Source organism: Passer domesticus, chromosome 1 (assembly GCF_036417665.1).
Source record: "Passer domesticus isolate bPasDom1 chromosome 1, bPasDom1.hap1, whole genome shotgun sequence".
Lineage (NCBI taxonomy): Eukaryota > Metazoa > Chordata > Aves > Passeriformes > Passeridae > Passer > Passer domesticus.
In genome coordinates this window covers 181,453-205,439 of record NC_087474.1, presented here as the reverse complement: position 1 = coordinate 205,439, position 23,987 = coordinate 181,453, and the positions used below count along the sequence as shown (strand labels likewise).

General features: G+C 61.0%; 2 protein-coding genes across 4 annotated transcripts in view; one reads left to right on the top strand and one right to left on the bottom strand.

Annotated features, from left to right (window-relative positions):
• AGAP3 (ArfGAP with GTPase domain, ankyrin repeat and PH domain 3) overlaps positions 1 to 4,834 on the top strand; it is a 108,052-nt gene extending 103,218 nt beyond the window's left edge. For all 3 annotated transcript variants that reach the window (XM_064408002.1, XM_064408056.1, XM_064407942.1), the window contains 5 exons: positions 977 to 1,131; positions 1,542 to 1,632; positions 1,963 to 2,185; positions 3,094 to 3,349; positions 3,587 to 4,834. In XM_064408002.1, coding sequence (XP_064264072.1) covers positions 977 to 1,131; positions 1,542 to 1,632; positions 1,963 to 2,185; positions 3,094 to 3,349; positions 3,587 to 3,811 — 950 coding nt within the window. In that variant the 3' untranslated portion in view covers positions 3,812 to 4,834. The remainder of the gene's footprint in view (positions 1 to 976; positions 1,132 to 1,541; positions 1,633 to 1,962; positions 2,186 to 3,093; positions 3,350 to 3,586) is intronic.
• An 8,345-nt stretch (positions 4,835 to 13,179) lies between these two features.
• Positions 13,180 to 20,192, bottom strand: GBX1 (gastrulation brain homeobox 1). Its single transcript, XM_064407818.1, has 2 exons — positions 19,532 to 20,192; positions 13,180 to 13,969 (listed from the first exon to the last, which is right to left on the bottom strand). Exons 1-2 carry the CDS (start codon positions 19,989 to 19,991, stop codon positions 13,446 to 13,448), a joined length of 984 nt encoding a protein of 327 aa, XP_064263888.1. The 5' UTR covers positions 19,992 to 20,192; the 3' UTR covers positions 13,180 to 13,445.
• Positions 20,193 to 23,987: the final 3,795 nt, after the last annotated feature.

Below are 23,987 nucleotides of genomic sequence, written 5' to 3'. Positions count from 1 at the left end.
GGGCTGCAGCAGCTCCTGGGTCCCTGCCTTCCTGCTGCTTCCCTCTGCAGTGAGAGCCTTCTGTGCTGCAGAGAAGTCAGGGAGAGGAGGGGGACCTCCCTCAAACACCTCCAGACCCCTGCTCACCTCCCCACGTCATGCCCGCTGTGCACAGACCCTGCCAGGCTTGAGGCCAGCACAGCTCTGCCTGGATGTGGACCAGAGGCCCCTCGGCCTCCGTGCTGTCTCTGGAGCTGAGCAGTTGACTCCCTGCTTTTAATAGAGAGCTGGGAAGGCACATTATGGAGATGAGGGTGTTATTTGCATAACGCTAATTAGGTAATTACAAATCATTTTGCTATGAGCTGAAGCGTGTGCTGTGACATAACGTTTATTAGTCATTCCATTCAGGCCCCGCTTAGTTAAGTCATTTACTGCACTAACTACTGAAGTTGGCAATAAAAGGTAAATGCTGGTGCTGGGTGTGAGGCTGACACGACACCCCATGAACTGTGCCCGTGGGGGGCCGTGTGAGGCAGAGCCAGGCTGGCAGGTGTTAGCAGGGCAGAGCACCGTGTAAGCCTTGCTGAGGAGCTGCCTCTGAGCCCTCTGCACAGGCTCCTCTCGCCTGGCCTCACTCACTCCTGTGCAGGGCCCGTCCAGGGCGGGCACTGAGCCCTGGCACCGGGCTGTCTGCAGGCACTGGCTCCTGGAGGAGCTGATTTCACTGCTCCAGAGCTGGCAGCTCTCTGTGAGGGTGGGACACAGGGCAGGGAGAGCTCCGCAAGCCAGTGGAGCTGTGAGGGGCAGAGGGAGGGAGGAGGGAGGACTGGCACAGAGCTCTGATTCTTCTCTGCAGGGGAAGACATGGACTTGCCTGTCCCAGCCTCCTGGGCTCTGCTGCTGCCTCAACCCTGCCATGTGAGGATGGCAGGATCTGTCCCATGGCAGACCCACTCCTTCCCAGTCCCATGTTAGGCACATCTTTCTCTTCCAGAGCCAGATGAGCCATTTGAGTTCATTATCGTGTCACTGACGGGCCAGACATGGCTCTTCGAAGCCTCAACATCAGAGGAGCGGGAGCTCTGGGTGCAGGCCATTGAGAGCCAGATCCTGGCCAGCCTGCAGGGCTGTGAGAGCAGCAAAAACAAGGTAAGAGCTCTTGGCCAACTTCTGTTCCATCTTCTCTGGCATCTGCTTTGCCACGTTCCTCCATGTCCCACGCTTGCCTGTCTGTCCATGCTGAATCCTGCCTTGACCCCTCTTCTCCCAGCGGGAGTTCAGTCCTGTCCTGGGACTATGCAGTTCCCCCAGGTTTCTTGTCACCTCTTCCCCGCCTGGCTCTGGCCCCACAGAGTACTCTGCATCCCATGTGGCTGGATCCTGCATGTTCATTCCCTCCCTGGACATTCCTGCCGTTTCTCCCCACCTTGGCCCGCTGTCCCCTGCTCCTCTGGCACTCCAGACCTGTTGTCAGAGCCCCCATGCTGGTGGAGCGTGGGGTGCAGGATGGTTGGTAGGGTGGCTGCCTGCAGTGAAGGGCCTTGTGGGGTTCCTTGCAGGCTCGGCTGGGCAGCCAGGGCGACGCGCAGGCCATGCAGGCCGTCCGCACCGCGCGCGGGAACAGCTTCTGCGTGGACTGCAACGCACCCAGTAAGAGATCTGTGCTGGGCGGGGGCTCACCCTGGAGGGAGGGGCTCCGGCACCCCAGGCACCCCCTCTCTCAGCCCAGAGAGACCGCTCGGTGTGTCTGTCCTGTCCTCTCCTGCCCGGGACCTGCTCTCGGGGCCGGCGTATGGAGCACACTGCCACCCTGGCCTGTGACCCCTCTGGGCAGCCTGAGGTGCTGGCCTCTCGCAGGGACACTGAGCTGGGAAGGGCTCCGGGGGGCAGGTGCCTGCAAATACGGGTCTGAACTGTGGCAGGCGGGCTCGTGAGTCTCGGCAGGTTATTAACTGTCCCCACTGATGCTGCTGCCCTCAGATCCGGACTGGGCCAGTCTCAACCTGGGCGCTCTCATGTGCATCGAGTGCTCCGGGATCCATCGCAACCTGGGCACCCACCTGTCCCGCGTGCGCTCCCTGGACCTGGACGACTGGCCGAGCGAGCTCCTCATGGTCATGACGGCCATCGGCAACGCACTTGCAAACGCTGTCTGGGAGGGAATGGTGGAGGGGTACCCCAAGCCCACGCCCGAGAGCAGTCGGTAAGGGAGGCGGTGAAGCCCAGAGACGCTTCCCGGGAGCTGCCAGGAGGGCTGGGAGGCACTGCAGGGGTCGGGAGCGGCCGTGGGGCAGCGGGATTCTCCGGGTTCTCCGTGCCGGGGGTCGTGCCTCTCCTGCCACCCTGCCGGGGCACTGCGCTCCACGGCGAGAGCTGAGGTGCAGAGCCGAAGGGGTTAACAGAGATGGCTTGCCGGCGTGGCGCGGGTCTCCAGGGCCTGTCCTTTCAGGCCCTTGTCGGCGCGGATCGCGCCGCGCCGCTGTCACTCAGGCCGACAGGAGCCCATTCTGCGCCTTATCAGCGCCGGGCCGGGTCAGGCCGGGCCCGCGGCGCATGCGCGCCGCGCCATTGATGGCCGCCCGGCGGCCGCAGATGGAGAGAATGGCAGCAGATAGCGGGGCGCGGCGCGCATCGATCGGCCGCCCCGGCGGGACGGACGCGGACACAGCCTTTGTCTGCGCCAGGCGGGACGGCGGCAGCGATAAGGTGCCTCCCGTGGCACCGGGCTGGCGTGCGCAGCGCTGTCCTTTCCCCGCCGCCGGCCGTGGCCCGCGCGCAGGCCGGGGGCAGCGACGGTCCCCGCGCTGCCGCAGGCGGGCACCCAGCCCCGGCGTGAGGGGCACACGGGCCGGGTGTAAGCACACCGTGTCCGTGGGGGCGGTGAGCTGGGGCAGGAGTGCAGCGGGTGTCAGGAAGCTGTCCAGAGTGGGATGACAGAGGCTCGGTGGCACCTGTGGGCACAGGGGCACGGCAGGGGCTGTGCAGAACGTACCTGGGAGTTCACTGCTCACACGAGTATGTTCACATGGCACTGCTGATACTCGTGTCCTTTGTGCACGGGGCCCAGGCAAATTGTCTCAGCTGTGCCCGTGACCATGTCCTGTCTGGCAGGGAGGAGAAGGAGCGCTGGATCCGGGCTAAGTACGAGCAGAAGCTCTTTCTGGCCCCACTGCCCCAGTCGGACATCCCGCTGGGGCAGCAGCTGCTGCGGGCCGTGGTGGAGGATGACCTGCGGCTCGTGGTGACGCTGCTGGCCCATGGCACCAAGGAGGAGGTGAACGAGACCTACGGAGACGGAGACGGGCGCACGGCGCTGCACCTCTCGTGCGCAATGGCCAACGTAGTCTTCACACAGCTGCTCATCTGGGTAAGACAGAGCCTGCGCCTGCATCGCAGTGCTTCTGGTGCTATCCCGGTGCTTCCCACCTCCCTGCTACCTTTATCCATCCTGCTTCCGTGGGCTCCCCCACACGCCCACCGGCACTGACCTGCCCGCCCTCTTGGCCCCTCTCGCTGCCCGCCCTCCCAGCTCCGTGCCCCTGCCGCTCCCGTGCCCTGGGCACACGGTCCCGGTGGCACTGACCGGCCGCTTGTCTCTGCGCAGTACGGCGTGGACGTGAAGAGCCGGGACGCGCGGGGCCTGACCCCGCTGGCCTACGCGCGGCGGGCCGGCAGCCAGGAGTGCATCGACATCCTGCTGCAGCACGGCTGCCCCAGCGACAGCGCCGGCACGCTGACCCCCAGCCTGCCCCGCCGCAACGCCAACGCCAACAACAACGCCTGCGCCGCCGCGGCCCTGGAGCTCAGCGCCGGCCCCGGCACGGCCTAGCCCGGCACGGCCTAGCCCGGCACGGCTCGCCGCACAGCTGCCTCCAGCCCTGCCGCGGGGCTCCGAGAGCCGCACAGACGGGCCCGCGCTGCCTGCCCCGGCCAGCAGCAGGCTGCAGCCAGCTGGGAGCCGGCATCCCGCTCCTCCGCGCTGGTTCCAGCCGCCCTGGCCGTGCAGCTGTGCGGACCCAGTGTGGCAGCTTGTGGAGGGCTCTGCATTATCGCTGGGGCGGCTCCAGTGCGCCCCGCTCTCGGTACGTGGATGGGGAGGCAGTTCCTGCTGCTCCCCCCACATCTGTAGATAAAGCAGGGGCTGGGGGCAGCTCAGGCGTGTGGCCTCCCCTGCACAGCAGCGCCAGGGACGCTGATGGCTGCGCCTGCTCCCTCAGGGAGGTCAGTGTGGTCGCTTCCCTCCTGCTGTCCCTCCATGCAGTGGTGCAGGGGTGAGGTGGCAGCAGGAGGTGCGTGTTTCTCCATTGCTCCCCGTGCTCCTCTGCTTCTGGCCAGTGCAGGAGGGCTGCACGCACCGACACTGCTCCCCACGTGCTGATGCAAGGGTGGCACCTCCCCAGCACTGCCCCCGGACAAAGGCCTCCCCAGCCTCCCTGGTGACCTAGACGGGGAAGAGGATGGTCACCTCGGAATCCCCAGCTCTGTCTGTCTGTCTGTCTGTAGAGTCACTGTCCTTCCAGGTTAAAGCTCCAAGCTCCAAGCCATACACAGTGTCTCCCTCAGAGCCTCCCGCTGGCTCCCGCTGCTGCCCAGGTGGGGCTGGTCTCCAGCTGAGCAAGAGGAGAGGAGAGGAGCATCTCTCTCTGCATTGGGGTCAGGCCTCTAGCTGAATGCTGGAACCTCAAGGCTTTGGACACTGCTATGGAATGTCTCTGTCACTTGTGTATAAAATGTACATTGGAAATATTTATATGGACACTCTGTATATACGGTTTCTTTTCCATAAGTTGCCCTGTGTGTGTTATCTGCAGCCAAGGAGATAAAGGCCAATAAAGCAACCCACCTCCTGCCAGGCCAGTGTCTCTGTGCTGCCTTTGGGGCCTCCGATGCAGCCCTGGTTTGCAGCTGGGTCTGGTGCCTCTCCAGCCCACACTGACAAACGTTCAGCCTCTTCTCCTGGGGCTTGGGCTCTGGTAACAGCAGTCCTGTGCCAAACCAGGCTCCTGGGACACGGCAGAGTGCTGAGGGGAGATGTGCCAGCCTGGGGCACTGAGGGACAATGCCAGAACCTGGCCCCAGAGGAGTGCAGAGCTCTTTGGGATGGGAGATGGGCACAGCAGAGGGGTGTGCTGGAGAGGGGACACGCAGGGCAGGAGGGCTGGGCCGGCTGGTCCCTGTGCACAGGACAGCAATGTGAGGCTGGGCCGGGGGAAGGCAGAGATGGGCAGGGGGCGATGGGCTGCCACAGCAAGCTAGGAGTGCAGGCTGCAGGATCATGGAGTCCCAAGGCACAGGCAGACCCTGAGCGCTGAAGGGAGCCGTGTGTGCCCTGCCAGCCCTGCCTTCGCACGCCTCTCCTAGCTGTGGGCAGAGTAGGGCCCCAGGGCCGGCAGTGCCGGGCTGGCTGCACCCAGGCCACACCACAAACAGCACTTTGGGGCTCCAGTGTTTGTGCTGTGCTGGGCTCCAGGCTCTGCTGCCCTGCAAGCGGGCATAGGCCTTGGGCCCCAAGCCTGTGTGGCAGGGCTGCAAGGAAGGGAGGTGCCAGGACCCCCCAGCTGCCAGGGGTACCCTCAGATGTCCCTGTCACACCCCTGCTGCCTCCTCCTAGTGCCCTCCCATGACACAGCTGCCTTGCTGGGGGCTGCAGACGGTGGCCCCAGCCCCTCCACTCCTTGATGTGTTCTGGCTGTGTGTGCCCATGTCAGCATCCTCAGCCTGGTCCCAGTCCTGGTCCTGGTCCCAGTCCGGCCCCTGCACCCATGTCACCCCTCATTCCCGTCCCCTCGTGGTGCCCGTGGGTGCCCCCACACCGGCCCTGGCCCCAGCCCAGTGCTGGGTTTGGTTAATTTCCTGGCGACTGCATTAACGGGAATGGAAGCCGAGGGACGGCAGCTCCTCTGGGGCCCATTAATCATCCCCCTCAGACAAGCTGCCTTGATTACAAGTGGCAAGAAATTCATTAGGGCTGCGGCTCTGACAACTTTTATCTGCGCGGCTGGATCTGACTCATTAGGCAGCCAAATTAAAGCCATGATGGGCCCTGATGAAATTCACTGCTTGTTTATCTTGTGCGATCTGATACATCTGCCCATACATCATCTCCCGCGCGGGATCCCGCCCTACCCAGCCCTGGCGCCTCCCTTCCCATCCCAGCCCTGCCCCAGGCCCCCGGCTGCCCAGCCTGGGCCCAGCTCTGACCCCAGAGCCCCCTCGCCTGCCCCCACACTCTGCCTGTGGCACTGGGGCTGGAGCTGGGGCTGCGAGCCACGACCGTGCCACCGGGAGCCACGCAGGGACAGCTCTGGAATCAAAACCATGCAACACTCTGAACTGGAAGGGACCACAGAGATATCAACGTCCAAGGTCTGGGGTCACACAGCCCCGAGCAGCCCCCACGGCCCCTGCAGGGCACCCGGAGCCCTGGCCAGGTTCTGCTGTGTGCCCACTGCTGTGGGCACAGAGCCCTGTGGGGACAGGCCCCGTGCCCTGCTGCTCCCACAGACTGCAAACAGGGGCTGGGGATCCTGGTGATGCCCTTTTGCTGGCACCTGGGGGCAGGGAATGCCACCAGATCCCTGCAGGCTCTGGCACCGTCCCAAGGGGCCAAGAGTGGGCCAGACCCCAGCCCAGCATTATCCATTGTTGGAGCACATCTGGGTGCCAAGGTGACCAGTGTGGCTTCAGGTGGCCCTGGGCCAGGGCAGGCTGAATGAAGCAGGAGCTCCCTGTCCGTGTTCAGGGGCAGAGGTGTGTGTCCATGTTTAGGGGCGTGTTTAGGAGCCGTGTCTGTGCTCAGGGGCAGGAGCTGTGTGTCTGTGTTCAGGGGCACTGTGTCTGTGTTTTGGGGCAGGAGTCAGGTGTCTGTGTTCAGGCTGATGCCAGGGAGGGCACGGGCCAGCCCTCTGCTCTGCTGCACACCAGAGCACTGTGCCAGGGCAGCAGCAGTGGGGCTGTCTCTGAGTTACGTGGCCCCAGCAGCAGCAGTGACCACAGCAGCTCCGTGAGGACCGTGCCCCAGGCAGCCAGCAGCACTCACATCGTCGAGCAGAGGCTGGAGCCAGGGCAGGGAGGTGGGTGCCACAGGACAGGAGCCATGGGGTGCAGCCTCATGCCATGAGTAAATCCACGCATGCAGCCTCTGGCTGGAAACCAGCCATACCAGGTTTGCAGCGCTTCCCAGGGAGCCTGGGCACAGCCAGGAAAAACCCCACCGGGCACAACTTACAATCAAAGCCCCACAGGACTTCTTGCAGCCCCAGCTGAGCAGGCACAGCTTCCTGGGGATCTGCAGGTGGGCATGGGGCAGCACCGTCCACCCCGAGGCTGCTGGGATCCTGCTGAGCACATGCAGAGGTGGCCAGAGCAGAGATCCTGCCACAGGGCTGTGCCTTCGTGTGTCCAGCCAGCCTTGCCTCTGGGGGAAAAGGTGTGGCAGTGTCCCAGCCCCTCGGCCTGTGCTCACTCAGGCACAGCACCCACAGCCTCCACTGCAACGCCTGCACCCTGATTCCGTGGGAATCAGGCCTGGGGGGTGCAGACACAGCACACGGAGTCACAAAGCCCTGAGGGGAGTCCAGCCTGGCTGACGGGGACACTGGACAAGCTGGCACAGGCTGCAAAGGAGTTGGGGAGGGTCACAACCTTTCCCAGGTGCCAGTCGTTGGGACATTGTTTCTCTCTTGCCCATTATTTCGCTCCTGGATGTTGAGCTAGTCCTGGCAGCACCATGTTATGGGCCATCACATCTTCATGCAAGCCCCTTGCCAGGGAATGCTGAGGACGAGCTTTCTTGTGCTGAGTGAATAAACACTCTGTGGGATGCAATCCCTACTCCTTTCCCACTTCTTTAAGAACCACCATACAGGTAAACAAGCCAAAGACAGGTTTGGGTAGGGAGAATTCCCTTGTAAATGCTGAAATTACCTTCCTTAGGGCAACATAAGTCTTGTTTTATGAATGCATGTATATATATATGTGTATAAACATATTTATATAGACAAACATGTCCATGTATAAGCACACTCTATGAATTTATCTGTGTGAGTCTGCACCTGTATCTACCTTTTACTCTGTGTGTGCACACATGTGTGTGTATCCCTGCACATACGTGTACCAGTGCTTGTGTGGAGATTCCTTCCCTGGCAGTTCCTGCTCCAGGACACAGGGTAACAGCCAGAAGCTGGTGGATGGGAAATTCCAAATAGATGCAAATGAAAAAACATGCTAGGGAGTGGTTGGGCACTGGTCCGGGGGCCCGAAGAGGAGGGTTGCCCACCCTTGGAGATACTGGAAGTCAGATGGGCAAATTCTTCAGCATTTTTAATGGGACAAGCTTTGAGCAGGTGTGGGAGCAGAGACCTCCCAAGGCCCATCCAGCCTCATGGCTCAGTTGTCCTGGGTCTGTATTAACTGCCCAGTTTCTCATTGTGGCTCTCCTTCTCCCACAACCCCAGTCTGACCCAGCACCCAGAGCTCCAGCTCATGGGGGCCCCCACAGCTCTCCAATCTGAGGAGGGGCCACAGCTGCTTTGGGCAGTGTGGGCAGTGCTGTGCCCCGTGCTCACTGTGCAGAGTGGGCAGTGCTGGCACTGTGCTCACTGTGCAGAGTGGGCAGTGCTGTGCCCCATGCTCACTGTGCAGAGTGGGCAGTGCTGTGCCCCGTGCTCACTGTGCAGAGTGGGCAGTGCTGGCACTGTGCTCACTGTGCAGTGTGGGCAGTGCTGTGCCCCGTGCTCACTGTGCAGTGTGGGCAGTGCTGGCACTGTGCTCACTGTGCAGTGTGGGCAGTGCTGGGCCCTGTGCTCACTGTGCAGAGTGGGCAGTGCTGGCACTGTGCTCACTGTGCAGTGTGGGCAGTGCTGTGCCCCGTGCTCACTGTGCAGAGTGGGCAGTGCTGGCACTGTGCTCACTGTGCAGAGTGGGCAGTGCTGTGCCCCATGCTCACTGTGCAGAGTGGGCAGTGCTGTGCCCCGTGCTCACTGTGCAGAGTGGGCAGTGCTGGCACTGTGCTCACTGTGCAGTGTGGGCAGTGCTGTGCCCCGTGCTCACTGTGCAGAGTGGGCAGTGCTGGCACTGTGCTCACTGTGCAGAGTGGGCAGTGCTGGGCCCTGTGCTCACTGTGCAGTGTGGGCAGTGCTGTGCCCCGTGCTCACTGTGCAGAGTGGGCAGTGCTGGGCCCCGTGCTCACTGTGCAGAGTGGGCAGTGCTGGCACTGTGCTCACTGTGCAGTGTGGGCAGTGCTGTGCCCCGTGCTCACTGTGCAGAGTGGGCAGTGCTGGCACTGTGCTCACTGTGCAGAGTGGGCAGTGTCCTCACCATGCTCACTGTGCAGAGTGGGCAGTGCTGGGCACTGTGCTCACTGTGCAGAGTGGGCAGTGCTGGCACTGTGCTCACTGTGCAGAGTGGGCAGTGTCCTCACCATGCTCACTGTGCAGAGTGGGCAGTGCTGTGCCCCGTGCTCACTGTGCAGTGTGGGCAGTGCTGTGCCCCGTGCTCACTGTGCAGAGTGGGCAGTGCTGGCACTGTGCTCACTGTGCAGTGTGGGCAGTGCTGTGCCCCGTGCTCACTGTGCAGTGTGGGCAGTGCTGTGCCCTGTGCTCACTGTGCAGAGTGGGCAGTGCTGGCACTGTGCTCACTGTGCAGTGTGGGCAGTGCTGTGCCCCGTGCTCACTGTGCAGAGTGGGCAGTGCTGGCACTGTGCTCACTGTGCAGAGTGGGCAGTGTCCTCACCATGCTCACTGTGCAGAGTGGGCAGTGCTGGGCCCCGTGCTCACTGTGCAGAGTGGGCAGTGCTGGGCCCTGTGCTCACTGTGCAGAGTGGGCAGTGCTGTGCCCCGTGCTCACTGTGCAGAGTGGGCAGTGCTGGGCCCTGTGCTCACTGTGCAGAGTGGGCAGTGCTGGGCCCTGTGCTCACTGTGCAGTGTGGGCAGTGTCCTCACCATGCTCACTGTGCAGAGTGGGCAGTGCTGGCACTGTGCTCACTGTGCAGTGTGGGCAGTGCTGGGCCCTGTGCTCACTGTGCAGAGTGGGCAGTGCTGGCACTGTGCTCACTGTGCAGTGTGGGCAGTGCTGTGCCCCGTGCTCACTGTGCAGAGTGGGCAGTGCTGGGCCCTGTGCTCACTGTGCAGAGTGGGCAGTGCTGTGCCCCGTGCTCACTGTGCAGAGTGGGCAGTGCTGGGCCCTGTGCTCACTGTGCAGTGTGGGCAGTGCTGGCACTGTGCTCACTGTGCAGAGTGGGCAGTGTCCTCACCATGCTCACTGTGCAGAGTGGGCAGTGCTGGGCCCTGTGCTCACTGTGCAGAGTGGGCAGTGCTGGGCCCTGTGCTCACTGTGCAGTGTGGGCAGTGCTGTGCCCTGTGCTCACTGTGCAGAGTGGGCAGTGCTGGCACTGTGCTCACTGTGCAGAGTGGGCAGTGTCCTCACCATGCTCACTGTGCAGAGTGGGCAGTGCTGGGCCCTGTGCTCACTGTGCAGAGTGGGCAGTGCTGTGCCCCGTGCTCACTGTGCAGTGTGGGCAGTGCTGGCACTGTGCTCACTGTGCAGAGTGGGCAGTGTCCTCACCATGCTCACTGTGCAGAGTGGGCAGTGCTGGGCCCTGTGCTCACTGTGCAGAGTGGGCAGTGCTGTGCCCCGTGCTCACTGTGCAGAGTGGGCAGTGCTGGGCCCTGTGCTCACTGTGCAGAGTGGGCAGTGCTGGGCCCTGTGCTCACTGTGCAGTGTGGGCAGTGTCCTCACCATGCTCACTGTGCAGTGCTTTGCTCTCCGCTGTGCAGGAGGCACCAGAGCCATCACAATGCTCAGGGTTCACAGGGAGCTCTGCTCTGCTCTGCTCAGTGCCAGGAACACTCTGCTGCTCTGCAGCTCTCTCCAGCAGCGCTGGTGACAGCATGAGTCTGTCACCCCCAGCAGCTCTGCACAGAGCTGCACCTCTGCAGCATTTGTGGGGATTTCAACATGGCTGTTTGTAGGGCTGCAGTGTGTGTGGGCTCTGGGATGGTCTAATACAACAACAACAAAACCCTCCATGCAGCTAAAAACTGTAGGTGTTGGAACAACCTCAGCAGCAGTGCATGGATGAGCATGCAGTGGAGAGGGAGTGCTCTGCACGCAGATTTTGGGTGGGCTGTGGCCTCTGTGGTGGGGGACGTGGGTTAAAGACACAATAAGTGTCTATATATATATATATATATATATATATAATAACAAAAAGTGCTGCCACTGGGGCAGGACATATCAAGCCAGTGTCAGTTAGAAATGCCTGGTGGAAATAAGGGAGTTCTTGGACGTTAAAATAAAATTTGACTCCTTTTAATGTCACTGCCCCAACCCTGGAGCTGTGGACACTTTCTGGAGTGTTGTGGTTAACGTGCACTGCTGTGCTGTGGTCGGCTGTAGTGGCACAGACCCCTCATGTGGACACATTTGTAGTGGCAGAGTGGCTTTACCCTGCCCCTCGCCCTCCCACACAGAGGTGAGTACCCGTTCCTGTGCCAGAGCCATCGCTGCAAGCAGCTGTGTCCCTTTGCAGCCACGCAGCACAGCTGAGGTCAGTGCCTGTCCCAGAGCAGCCCCCACCCGAGGATGGAGCAGTGGTGCAGCTGCAGGAGCTCTACCCCAGCCTGCTGCAGAGGGAGCAGACAGTTTTCCTGAGAGTAGGGTGCTGGGGGCTGCTGCCAAAGGACATTTACTCCCCTGATCCAGAGGGAATGCCAGCAGGTGTTGCTGCCTGGACAGGGCAAATCCATGCTGGGGATGCTGTGAGCAGCACCAGGCCAGGCGTTTCCTGAGGGTACTTTCTTGTTTCCAGGTCAGTGGTGCAGGGACAGAGGCAGGTGTCCTGTAGTGGAAGCCAGCTGTGCTGAGAAACCAGATCCTGAAAGGATCCCACAGAACCCTTTCGGTACCTGCAGCAAATATTTCTGTGGAAAGAGCCACCCACCAAGGACAGCGAGAAGCACAGCTTTGTCCAAATGACTGCTCTGATCTCAGCTGTGCCTGTTGGCCACGGCAGCCAACTGGAGCCAACAGCCAAGGGACAGGGACAGCCACCCCCAGTGCTCCAAAGCTCCAGGGCACTGCAGGACCCAGCTCTACAGGCTGAGCATGGACCCCACACTCCAGGTGAACAGAATGCACCTGCCAAAGAGGGAGGGGAAATGGGGAGGGAGCACTGCTCCCCAGGCAGCACAGAGACGGCCCAGCCCTTGCTATGGCATCAGGGGAAGGTGGAGCCAGCTCTGGCTGCCAGGGATCGTTCCTGCTCTCCCAAGCTTGTCTCCCAGGGAAGGTGACAGCAGCTGGCTGGACCGTTTGTGACCCAAACTCCCTATCAAACCTGTGAGCAATTGGTGCCCCACCAAACCTTGGAGAGAGCCCTCTGGCTCTCCAGGAACCTCTGGTGACATTGCAATGGGTGCTGCTGCCACAGCACAGGATGGGAGCTCCCGTGCTCCATGGACTCACTGACGTTTGTCACACCAGAACAGTTTTCCCAGGCTGGACACCCAGGGAGCCTCGCAGCCCTTGTGCTGTAGACTGGGCATGCAGCTGTGCCCTGTGCAAAACCGGGTCTTCATGGGGTTCTGGGGCTGGGCTCTGAGATGGCTGGCTGCCGAAGCAGCATCTCGTGTGACAGCTCTCAAGAACAGAGCATGGCTGGCCTGGATGTGCGAGCCCCTTTTGTTGCCCCTGTCCCAGGGCATCAGCACCAGGAGCCGGGCCCGGCAGGGGTGCTGTGGGTCTGCAGCAGCGCAGCATTCCCCCGCTGCGGGACGAGCTGCGGAGGCGCTCCTGAGCCATCCTGGCCGCGGCTCCGCCGGCGGGAGGGCCGAGCCGGGGCTGCTCCCGGGCGCCTCTCGGCCCGCCCCATCCTCTTCTCTCCCGCTCTGGGCCCCGGCACAGCAGCGGGTGCAATGAGCCGCAAGGCCACGGCTGCGGCTCGCACAGCCTCCGGCTCCGCGGGCCCGGTCCCGGCGCCGGCCGAGGGGCGGTGAGCCCCGAGCCTCCCCTTCTCCCGCTGGCCGCCCCGGCCTCCGCGGCCGCCTCTCGGCGCCGCCGCCCGCTGCCGTGCCCGTGTCCCTGTCCCTGTCCCTGTCCCTGTTCCCGACCTCTCCCTTCCCTGCTCTCCTCCTCTGCCCGCGCCGGGCCGGGGCCGCGGGAGCCCCGTTCCCGCAGCGAGGAAGAACGTGGTCTTGCTCCATAGAAAATAATTTATTGAAATCACAGCTATACACGGGCGGGCGCCAGCGGCAGCGAGGGCCCGGCCCGGCCCGGCCTGGCCCGGCTCAGCCCGGCCCAGCGGGCGGCCGGGGCCCGAGGGCCCGGCGGCCGCGCTCCCCATGGCACGGACAGAAGGACACGCTGCCGTATGTACAGAGTTTACACGGAATAAATAAGGGACATGTACACAGGAGTGGGAGCGGGCGCTCGGCCCGCCCCAGGGTCCGGGAGCGCGGCCGGGCTCAGGGCCGGGCGCCCTGCTCGATCTGCTGGTGCTGGCTGCGCACGGCGAAGCGATTGACGTGCACCGGGATGGGCACCACGATCTTGGGGTTGCGGACGGGCTCTCCCGAGCGGTTGCTGACATTGCCGGCCTTGATGCGTTTCCACTTGGCGCGGCGGTTCTGGAACCAGATCTTCACCTGCACCTCGCTCAGCTTCAGGGCGTGTGCGATCTGCGAGCGCTCCGTCAGGCTCAGGTACTTCTTGCAGTGGAACTCCTTCTCCAGCTCCAGCAGCTGCTCGCTGGTGAAGGCCGTGCGGCGCCGGCGGCTCTTGCCGGCCCCGGAGCCCGGCGGGGGCTGCTCGGCGGCGGGGCCGCCCTTGCCCTTGCCCTTGGCTCCCAGCGCGGCGCCGCCGGCCGCCCCGTCCAGGAACGGCTCCTCCTCGCTCTCGCCCGCCGAGCTCTCCTCCTCCCGCTCGCTGCACGGCGTCGCCGCCGACTTCACCTCCAGCTTCTCCTCGTCCGAGCTGTACGCCTTCCCGTCTGCGGGGCACACAGCGTCAGTGTCCGCCGCACCGCACCGCACCCGCACCGCGCCCCGCCCGCTCCCAGAGCCCCGCAGCCGCGGGGAAGCTCCCCCCGCTCCCCCGGCCGGAGGCTGCAGCTCCTCCCGCCGTCTCGGGCCCCGTCAGCACCGCGTCCCGCAGCGGGCAAAGCGGCAGCCCCGGCTCCAGCCCCGGCTCCAGCCCCGGCTCCAGCCCGCAGCCCTGCTCCCTCCCTGCCCTTCTCCCCGCAGCCCGCCCGGCTGCAAGGGGCAGCACCGACAGAGCCGGCGGGCTCCCTGGGCTCGGACCCCCTCTGCAGCTGCCCATCCCCATCCCCATCCCATCCCCATCCCATCCCCGTCCCATCCTCGTCCCCATCCCCATCCCACGGCCCAGCCGCAGCAGCACCACGGTCTCGGTCTAGCAGAGAACATCACAACGCTTCAGGGCTTGTCTGGATCTCCGCACAGGAAAGAACACCCACACCTTCTCTCTCAGCTCAGCCCTCCCTGTCTCTTCCCAGCGCACCAGACCATCGATGCTGTTAGAAAGTAGCCAGCCAGGAGCTGAAGAACTGTCCTGGAAACAGCATTCGGAGCCAGCTCTGGCCCAGCAAACCTCTCTGCAGGGCTCTACAGGACATGGGGGGGCCACTTCTGGCTCTCCCTCCTAATCCAAGGATGCTCCACAGCAGACTGTGCAGCCAGGGAACAAGGTGCTGAGGCAGCCGATGCTCAGGGCTCAGCTACGCCCAGCAGTGGGCAGAGGGGCAGGACAGAATCTGTAAACATTTATCACCCAACAGACAGCACCTCATGGCCTCATCCAGGCCATCAGGCAGAATGCAGTGCTTGGATCATGGCCAACACCTCTGTTAAGATGCCTGTGAGGATATTGGTAGGGTACTGGTGTATGAATCTCGTCCTTGCAAGCTTCAAATTGCTGCCTGAAGGATTAAACAGCCATGGAGCAAGGGAGGACACGGTGGGAGACAGAGGGAGGAAAGAGGCTTGGAAGACAGTCACTTCCATAGTAGAAGGGCTCAAAGTGAGACGATGCTCTCAGCCACAGACAGGGGTCATGAAGGGAGGACCCACAGATATGCACAAGCAGGTGAAGATGCTTTTCTGTCAGGCTGAGACTAGAAAAGAGAGAAGAGACCAGAAAATTCTTCAAGTCTGACCCAAGAGCAGGAATCGCTGCTGGAAGGAGTTGTCCTGAAGCACTGCTGCTTTATATAATCCAACATGCACAAGGAGGTGCAGTAGCTCTCCAAATTTCTAAGAAGTATCCAGGTACTGACACATGCAGCCAGGGCCCCTGGATTGCTGGCCACCTTTCCTCATCTCAGTGGGAAATGCAGAACAGCCCTCAGAAGCCTGACTGCAGGGTTTAAATACACAAACAGAACTGCAGGAGACTACTTGAGCGAGCCCAGAAGACATTCCTGGTAGCCTGGTGACTGTGGAGCTCCCACACCCCTTGTCACTCCTGCAGCAAGCCTGTGGCTTCCTGAGACCAGGCTTTGGAGATCTGGAATCTTCTCCCTACTCTTCCTGTTTCCTACAGTGGGAAAGAACACCTTCATCCCTATCCTGCTGCAGAGTGATTTCTTTCTTCCTGAGGGCCAGGGGTAGGGGAAGAGACTTCCCATGTGCATAGAGGGTAAAGACCCAGAGATTTTGTGCTTGTGGGGCTGAGGATCAGCAGCAAGGAGCACTTTGGCTGCCATTGCACAGCCTGATGCAAGCACTCTGATGAAGAGAAGAAGAGCTTTCACTTCTGTGTACCACCTCTCTCTGCTGGAGCATGGGGCCTGACAAGGTAAGAGAGCTCTTGTGAGGAATTCAGTGTCTTCCCCAAGGGCTCTTTAGGTCCTGCCCTGGCACTGCAATTCCCCAGGGAGGGAGGATGGCATCCCAGCAGCCACACCAGCAAACAGTGCTCCTAGGGCAGCTTGCTCCTGTCAGCCCAGGCTGTGCCCCAGGAGACTGGAAGAAGACTGAGCAACATGATGGTTTGCAAAACAGGTGCTGTCTCTGAATACTCTCTTCTGAACCAGACTCCAAATTTTAAATGAAGCACTCTCACATTTGTGTCTTATAAAAGGGCTGGGTTTGCAGTAAGGAACTTGGAACTACTTGATAACGTAACCTAAATTGAATGTGTTCACAAAGAAAATTGTATATTGGTCTGTTAGTCACCTACTATGTCACTAGCAAGGAAGGAATGAGGGCAGGGGATCCCACCCATGTGGCTGGGGTGTACTGAGACTTTCAAGGCCTTTGAACATGAAGGGAAGCTGCCATGAAGCAAAGCATCATGATTGAAAAATCAACGAGAAGCAGTAAATGAAGAACAGGGTTGACCTGCTGGTTTGTTTTACACAAAGTCACAGCTGTTCATTGATCTTGTCAAAGACATTGAAGAGAGTCCAAAGGGGGTCACAAAAATGTTCTGAGGGCTGGAGCACCTCTGCTGTGAGGCCAGGCTGAGAGAGTTGGGGTTGTTCAGAGTGGAGAAGAGAAGGCTCCAGGTAAACCTTATTGCAACCTTTCAGTGCTTAAGGAGGGCTTAAAGAAAGACAAAGAGAGACTTTAAAGTCTCTTGTGATAGAACAAGGGGTGATGATTTTACCTAAAAGAGGGTCGATTAAATGAGGTATAAGAAAGAATTATTCACAATGAGTGTGGTGAAACACTGGGACGGGTTGCCCAGATAAGTAGTGGATACCACATCCCCAGCAACACTCAAAGCCTGGTCAGACAGGGCTCTGAGCAGCCTGATGTAGTCGAAGATGTCCCAGCCCATGGCAGGGGGTTGGACTAGGTGGCCTTTAAAGTTCCTTGCCAACCCATTCTGTAAGTCTGTGATTATGGATGTGGAAAGCATGGTGAAGAGACTTGAGTGTCGCAGGTGACAAAGCTACCAGGGAAGCACCTGGGTCAGGAATGGGTGTTGTGATGAGCCCTGTGTGGGTAAGGGGAACAACAGAAACTTCACCCTGTCCCTGGATGAATGTGCTGTCACTACAGCAAACCAAGAAAGAGTCTCAGACTCCTGCCTGAATCTCAGAGGAGATCTGTACAGCTCAGGAACAAACCTGCTCTCACAAGAGATGTGGGGATGTTCAGTACCCTTACACCAGGGGTCATAACTTTGTGGCAACTGTAGAAACAAACCTGACTTCAAGCTTTGCTGCTTCTCACCACCAGTTTACCCAATGCCTCTCCCTGCTCGAGAAGGGTGGCAGTTGCTGGAAGCAAGTTTCTAACCCAGTGGATGCAGAGAGAAGTTCTAAAATAGTGCATTAATTCCTTTGGCTGCTCCTGTGTCCACAGACACCTGCGTGATGGAGATACTAACAGAGCCTAGGGACAGCAGCAGTCACTCCAGAGTGTAAGTCACTAAATGTCAGTAAAACTGTCAAAAGGGGGCATTTATTCTTCACAAGGTTCTTCTACAGGTAAAAAATCTGTGGAACATCTTGCCATCTTGATGTGGCTGATGTCAAGGTTATCCCTCCTTTCTAGTGGACTCCAGGGGAGATTAGATAAGACCACAGAAAACAAATTAGTTGAAGTTTACTAAATATACAGAAACAACACTTGGCACAGGAAGTCCCTGATGTGCAGATGGTTGAATGTGAGGGAAATATCATTTTAGAATTGACCACTGAACAGGTTGTGCTCTCTTGCTCTTCCCTGGACAACTGCTTTTGGTGAGGGCCACAGATTGGATGTGAGAGCAAACTGCATTATAGATAGTTTTTGATGACTCCTGTTTACATGAATCATCTTTCTATTCCTTAGTGCTGGAAAAAGCTCACAACAACCCTCCTGAGCTTCCTGTAAGATGATTGTAAAACAAGCCCCACTGTCCATCTCCAGTTTTGTCTGGTACAGCCAGGAGAAGCAGCAGGTAAAGGAGAAGGTAGGCACATTTGGCCTGGGCAAAGCAGCCCACAGAACTGGGTCCACATGGGCACATGCCTGTGCAGAAGGACAAGCACCCCTCATGGCTGCAGAGCAAACCCAGTGCTGAGGCAGCAGGGGATGAGCAGCAAGACATCTTCCCTTCCATCACATCGTCCAGTTGCAACAGGAAAAGTCTTAGAGGTAGGATTTCTTGGATTCAGAAGTGGCCACTGTCTGGGACAGTTCATGTGAGTCCCTTGGGAGCAGAGAACAGACTGGGCTCAGTTATGGAGGAGCCAAGGAGGCAGATGAAGCACAGTGCAGTTTGTCTGCTCACACACGGGAAGGGTGAGGTCACACAGACCTGGTTTTGGCCAGGGCAGTGAGAAGACTTTCACAAAAATAAAGTAAGATTGCATTGGGCTTTTGACTCAGCACCGAGGCCAGGGGAGCACCGGAGGGGCACCCAATAACCCACACAGGCAAGGGGGAGGCAGAATGCCCCCATTGTCCTACTTGGGGTGAGAGGTCTGAGGGGTACCTGAGTGAGTGAAATGCTCTTCTGAGGGATGAACAAGGCAGGGCAAGGAAGACACCTGGGCTTACCCAGGAGAGCCTAAGGAGAGGATGGAGAACAAACAGCCAAGCACTGCAAGAAGCAGCAGAGACTGTCAGCACACATCCATGCCAAGAAGCCCGTGAGACAAAGGTGGATCCCGGGAGCGGCCAGGAGAGACAGTTCAAGAGAGGCCGCACCAGAGAAGCAGCAGCTGGCTCGTCTGTGTCCTGCCGCAGGGACCCCGCACGCCCCGTGCTGCAGGACCTCGGGAGAAGAGATGAGTGCTGGACTGGCTGGGAAACACGGAGCAACAAGTCTCCGAGGCTGGTGCTGGCGCGCTCGGGGAGCGGTCGCAGCGCACAAAGGCGCGGACCCCGACGAGAGCGGTTCCCGTCGCACCGGGGGTCCCGGGAGGGGCGCTGCCGCTGCCCGCGCCGTCGGGCTGGGCCGGTGCCGAGGCGGCGGGCGCGGAGCAGAGCGGGGCTGCGGGACCTGCGGGGCGGGCTCGGGGAACTTTAGAGAGCCGGCAGTCCAGCACGGCGATGCCGGGAGGCACCGGCCCGGGCCACCGCAGCATGCTGGGGACGAGGCGCAGCCCCGCGGGACCGGGACGGGACCAGGACCGAGACCGGTGCGGGCGGGGAGGGCTGCGGACCGAGCCGTGGGACGCCCGGCCACCTTGCGCCTCGCCCGCCCCGGGCCGAGTGCCAGGACCTCGGAGAGCTCCGTGCGATGCTCCGGCCGCTCTCCCGCCCCTCCTGCCCCGCGGCCCGGCCGGGGCAAGCGAAGTTTGACTCCCATCGGGGAACGGGTCCGGGCCTGGGACGGAGGGGAATCGGTTCGGTACCCCGAGCCGGGCCGGGAGCGCAGCCCAGGGCGGGTGCCGCCGCCGCGACCCTGCTGCCCCGCTGTCCTGCCCGGCACCTCTGCTGCCGTGCTGGCGAGCTCCGGCCCGCAAGAGCGCCGGCCCCCGGTGCCGCTGGGACGGCGGAGAGGAGCCGGGCAGCTCTCCCCGGGCTGCGGCGGTCCGGGTGACGGGGGCGGCTGCTCTCCGCCGGGCAGGACGGGCCCGCGCCGCTCTTACCTGCCAGGCCGGGGAAGGGGTCCGGGAAGTGCAGCGGCGGCTCGGCCGGCCCCTTGTCGCGGCCCGGGGGCAGCTCCTCCGCCTCCAGCCCGTCGGCGCCGCGCCGGCAGCCGGCGTCGGGGGTGGCGCGCGGCGGGGGCAGCTCCTGCGGCGGGTAGAAGCCGTCGGGGGGCTCGGAGAAGCTGGGCAGGGCGGTGGTGAGCGCCACCATGGAGGGCACGGCCTGGCCCAGGCTGGCGCAGAAGGTGTTGGTGAGGCGGCCGGCGAAGGAAGCGAGCGGGGCCAGCGGCGGCAGCCCCGACTGCAGCGGGGCGTGGGACAGCGCCTGCGGTAGCACCAGCGGCCGGTACGGCATGAACATGGGGTAGCCGGTGTAGAGCAGGTGCCCGGAGCGCGGCGGCGGCGTCCCGATGAGCGAGTCGATGGAGAAGGCGGTCCCCTGGCCGCCGGGTCTCTGCATGGCGAGCGGGCGCCTCCGGCTCAGCCGGCACCAACTTTCCGGCGAGCTCGGGCCGCCGCCAACTCGCCGCGATCCCGCCGCCGCCGGGCCCCGCCGCCGCGGCCCCGGCCCCGGCCCGCGCCCTCCGCCTCCCGTGGGCTCCGGCGCCCGGCGAGAGCTGCCGCCCGCTCGCTGGCTCGGCGCGGCGGAGTGGAGGCGCGCTCGGAGCGCGGAGCCGCCCGCCCGCCCCGCCGCGGGGGGGCCGGGCCGGGCCGCCGAGGGGAGGGGGAGGAGGCGAGGGGAGGCGGGCGGGGGTGTCGCCCTCTGCTCTCATCCATCTTCTGCACATCACGGTCGAGTTCCTCCTTCAGCGCCCGCTCCGGCGGGGCAAGGCGCCCCGCTCCCCCGGCGCGGCCGGCCCCTGGGAAGGCACCTCCCCCTCCCGCCTCATCAGCTGTTATTAATGGTGATTGATGATTAGCAATTACGGGGCCAGGACAAGGGTGCTTTTGTGGGGACGGGACGGGACGAGGCCGCGCCGCTCCGCACAGCCTCTCCGGGCCCACGGACGGGGCGAACCGGCTCCGCTCCGCCGGCACCACCGGGCTCCCGGAACCGGCCCCGAGCCGGCCCTGCGGCAGCTCCGGATGGCCGAGCCCGCGGGGACTGGTCCGGGAACGGCAGCGAAGGGCGAGCTCCAGCGCCCCGACGGACCGGCTCTGGCCAAGCACCGGCCGCCCCGTGCCGTGCCGTGCCTGTGCCGTGCCGGCGCCGTGCCGTGCCGTGCCCGCAGACCGCCCGAACAGGGCGCGGGGAGAGCAACCACGGAGCAGGGTCCGGACTGTCCCTTTCTCGGCCCTGGAGCCCTGTCAGCTCGGAGCGGGGTCTCCGTGAGACCGGCGGGCTCGGGCGCCGCGGGGCCGGGAAGAGCCCGGGGCCTCCCGCAGACGCACTCGGGTCAGGGTTGGGGGGGTGTATCCTGAAATGCCCCCTCCTGCTGCTCCCCGCACTCCGTGTGCCGGACTCGTCCCCGGCGGCCGGGCTGCGCATCGCTCCATCTGCAGAGCCGTGCGAGCCGAAAGCTCCCGAGCCGCGGCTCCGCCGCGCTCTCTGTGTCCCGAGGAACATCGCCTGCCCCTTGTGGGGAGTCCCCGCGCTAAAACAGAGGGCTTTCTGCCTCCAGCTCGGCATTTGGGCTGTCCTGTCTATAGACCTGCAGGAAGCAAACTGAAGCCTTGCTTCAGAAGAATATCAGGATTTTTAAAGTGCTTGGAAGCTAAGAAATGCAAGCTGGAGTCGTGTCTGTGCTCGCTCCAGCTGTAGTTTCAGTGGCACAGTGACACTCCAGACCTCCTGCTCTCACCTAGGGGTATTCCTCTTCTCGAGCCCTCTGTGTGTTCCTGCCTGCACTTCCCCTTTGACCAGGGATGCAGCACCCCTGGCTGCCTAGCTACCCAGGCTCCCTGGTGGCATCGATATCTGTGTAAACACATGGATTTCTCTGCCAGCACCTTCTGCTTTGTCCCTGAAGATGTCTGGAACACCACTTTGAAGTGTGTGTTTTCTGTGGGACATGACAGCCCAGCCATGGAGTTGGACACTTGGATCCTGTGTGCAGCATTCAAGTGAGGCAAAATGGGCTCACTGTGCTGAAAGTGGGTACTCAGCCTTCCTCCACAAAACAGGCAAAATCTGAATCCCCAGGGCCCAGATAGGACATCACACAGCCTTCTCTTCCTTTCTTGTCTTTTGTGCCTTTTTCTGTGGCACATTCTTGTTGTCCCAAAGAATTATCCCTCCACAGCAAGAACAGCCCTGCTTCAAGCCAGGGAAATGAGTGTGGAGAAGTCAATGGTAAAACAATCATCCAGGCTCAAATATTGAATCATTGAGCCCTGGCATAGGAGATCCCTGTCACCCCTCTGAAGCAGACACCTCCTGCTCTTGATTGCTGAGAGAGTGAGAGATGCTCATTTGCAGGTCAGTGACTGCCTGTGGACCCCGGTCCAGGACTAGGGCCCAGATTCCATGGTGGGAAGGAATATGGCAGTGACAAGCATTTGGATGAACCCCACCGCAGAGACCAGCTGTGACACAGTAAGGGACATGGCTCCAGATCTGCTGGGCAGCATCTGGGCTCTGTCTGTCCTTGCCCCAGCTCTCCTGCCTCATCCACCAGATGTCTGTGGTAAAGGAACCTTCAAGTTGGAGTCGTCTTCAATGCACATAGCTTGGGTCCATTCCCTGCTATGGAAGCACCATGGAGGAAGTGAAAGCACAGCCACATGTTACTGGAACTCAAGACTGCACTCAAAGGGCCCAGATCAGGCTGTGAAAGCAGCTTTCTGACTCCTGAGCAAAGACAATTTGATCACTTGCTGGATGAATCTTTTCTGTGTAACCAACCCACACCTCACACCTGCAGACAGGTTAGCAAGGTATTTGAGAGCAGCAGGAAGCTGCTCTCTCTAGTGACCTTGCTGGAGACCCGAGCGAGCTGGGGGTGAGCTGTGTCTCCCACGGGAGGGAGGATGGCAGCCCGTGCCCACAGCAGCAGCTCCTGCCTGGAGACCACAGTGGCAGGCTCATCTCTGCCCTCTGCACAGCAGGAGCTTGCACCCTGCCAGTCCCTGCTGATGTCTCCACGGTTAAGGTTCTGCTTACCTGATCATCCACTTGCACTCCTGCAGCCCCATCTCCCCTCCAGCATTGAGTCTGTTCCATGCTAGGAGCAGCAAGGCAAGGCTGCTTCCAGAGGGGTGGGAAGCCGGGCAGGAAGGGCTGCAGCAAGGAAGGGGCTTCAGTGACCAGGGTGCATTCCCACAGGACCTGAGGAAGGTGAGCAGAGCAGATCTGGTGACAGATGGCTTCATCCTATGAGTTGGTCCTGACCCTGGAGTGTCAAACCTCCCCCAGGGAGGGGGGATGTACTCAGGGCCCCAGCAATTCACTGCACTTTGGTTTACTGTGTCTCATGAGACTTTGTAGTAGAGGTAGAAACTCATGTGCAAATCATGAAGCAAGATTTCAGAGAAGGGTATGTTGAAGGACTACAGAAAAAAAATAAAAGGTTGTAAGAATAATAAAGCAAAGATGTGCTGCTATACTCTCGTGTGTACATCACATGGGACAGAGCTCCCTCATCCACCATCCTCACAGGTGAGCCAGCTTGGAATGAGGGTCCAGGCTGCACATCCACCCACTGGACTTCCATGGGCTTTCCCAATTCCAGTTGTGTAACCTATGTTGAATCTCCCACAGCTTCTTGCTGCCTAGTGAAATGCAGTTTCCATGGCTTCCACTTGAGGCTCAGACCTCCACTGCTCAGATGCTTCCTGGGCATCTTTCCCTCTCCACACACCTCTGCAGAAAGCCCCTTGATTCCAGTTTAAAGGGCTTCATCCCTCCCTCTAAAGGAAACAGTGTATTTCCTTAATGTGGCTGAAGATAGACTGTCCAACACGCCAGGTACAGCAGAAACATAAATTGTGTGTGCAATTTGTAAAGCCTCGTGTCCCACTGCACTCTCAGCTGTTGATGGAGATCTCTCAGGACCTTGCTAGGAACATTATCAGACACTGAGTTGAAAAGGTCTTGGGAGGAGACCTGCTCTCTCCTGTTTTGGGGTCGCTGTGTCATGGCTCGTGTTTTGCAGTCTCAGCAGGTGGCCCTGAGTCTCACCAAGCTGGACCCTGAGTGCTGAATTCAAGTCCAGTCTCTGCAAGCAGTAATCACAGACCAGCCTGGCCCATCTCCCCATCCTCAGTCTGCCTTTGCTCACCACCTCTCTTCTCTGTTTCCTGCATCAGAACTGTTCAACTCCTCCTCCTCATTCCTTGCTGCAGACATGTGAACATGGACCAGTCTGTCTGCCTGCTTTTCTGGAGTCAGCAGGAAAGCTGGAAGGTGTCCTGCTCAACACTTGGCACGTGGGACAGTGTCTGTCCTGAGGATGGTGCATGACCTGTCTGATCAGCACAGAGGATCCCAGGAGAAAACCTTCAGCCTTTAAAACTA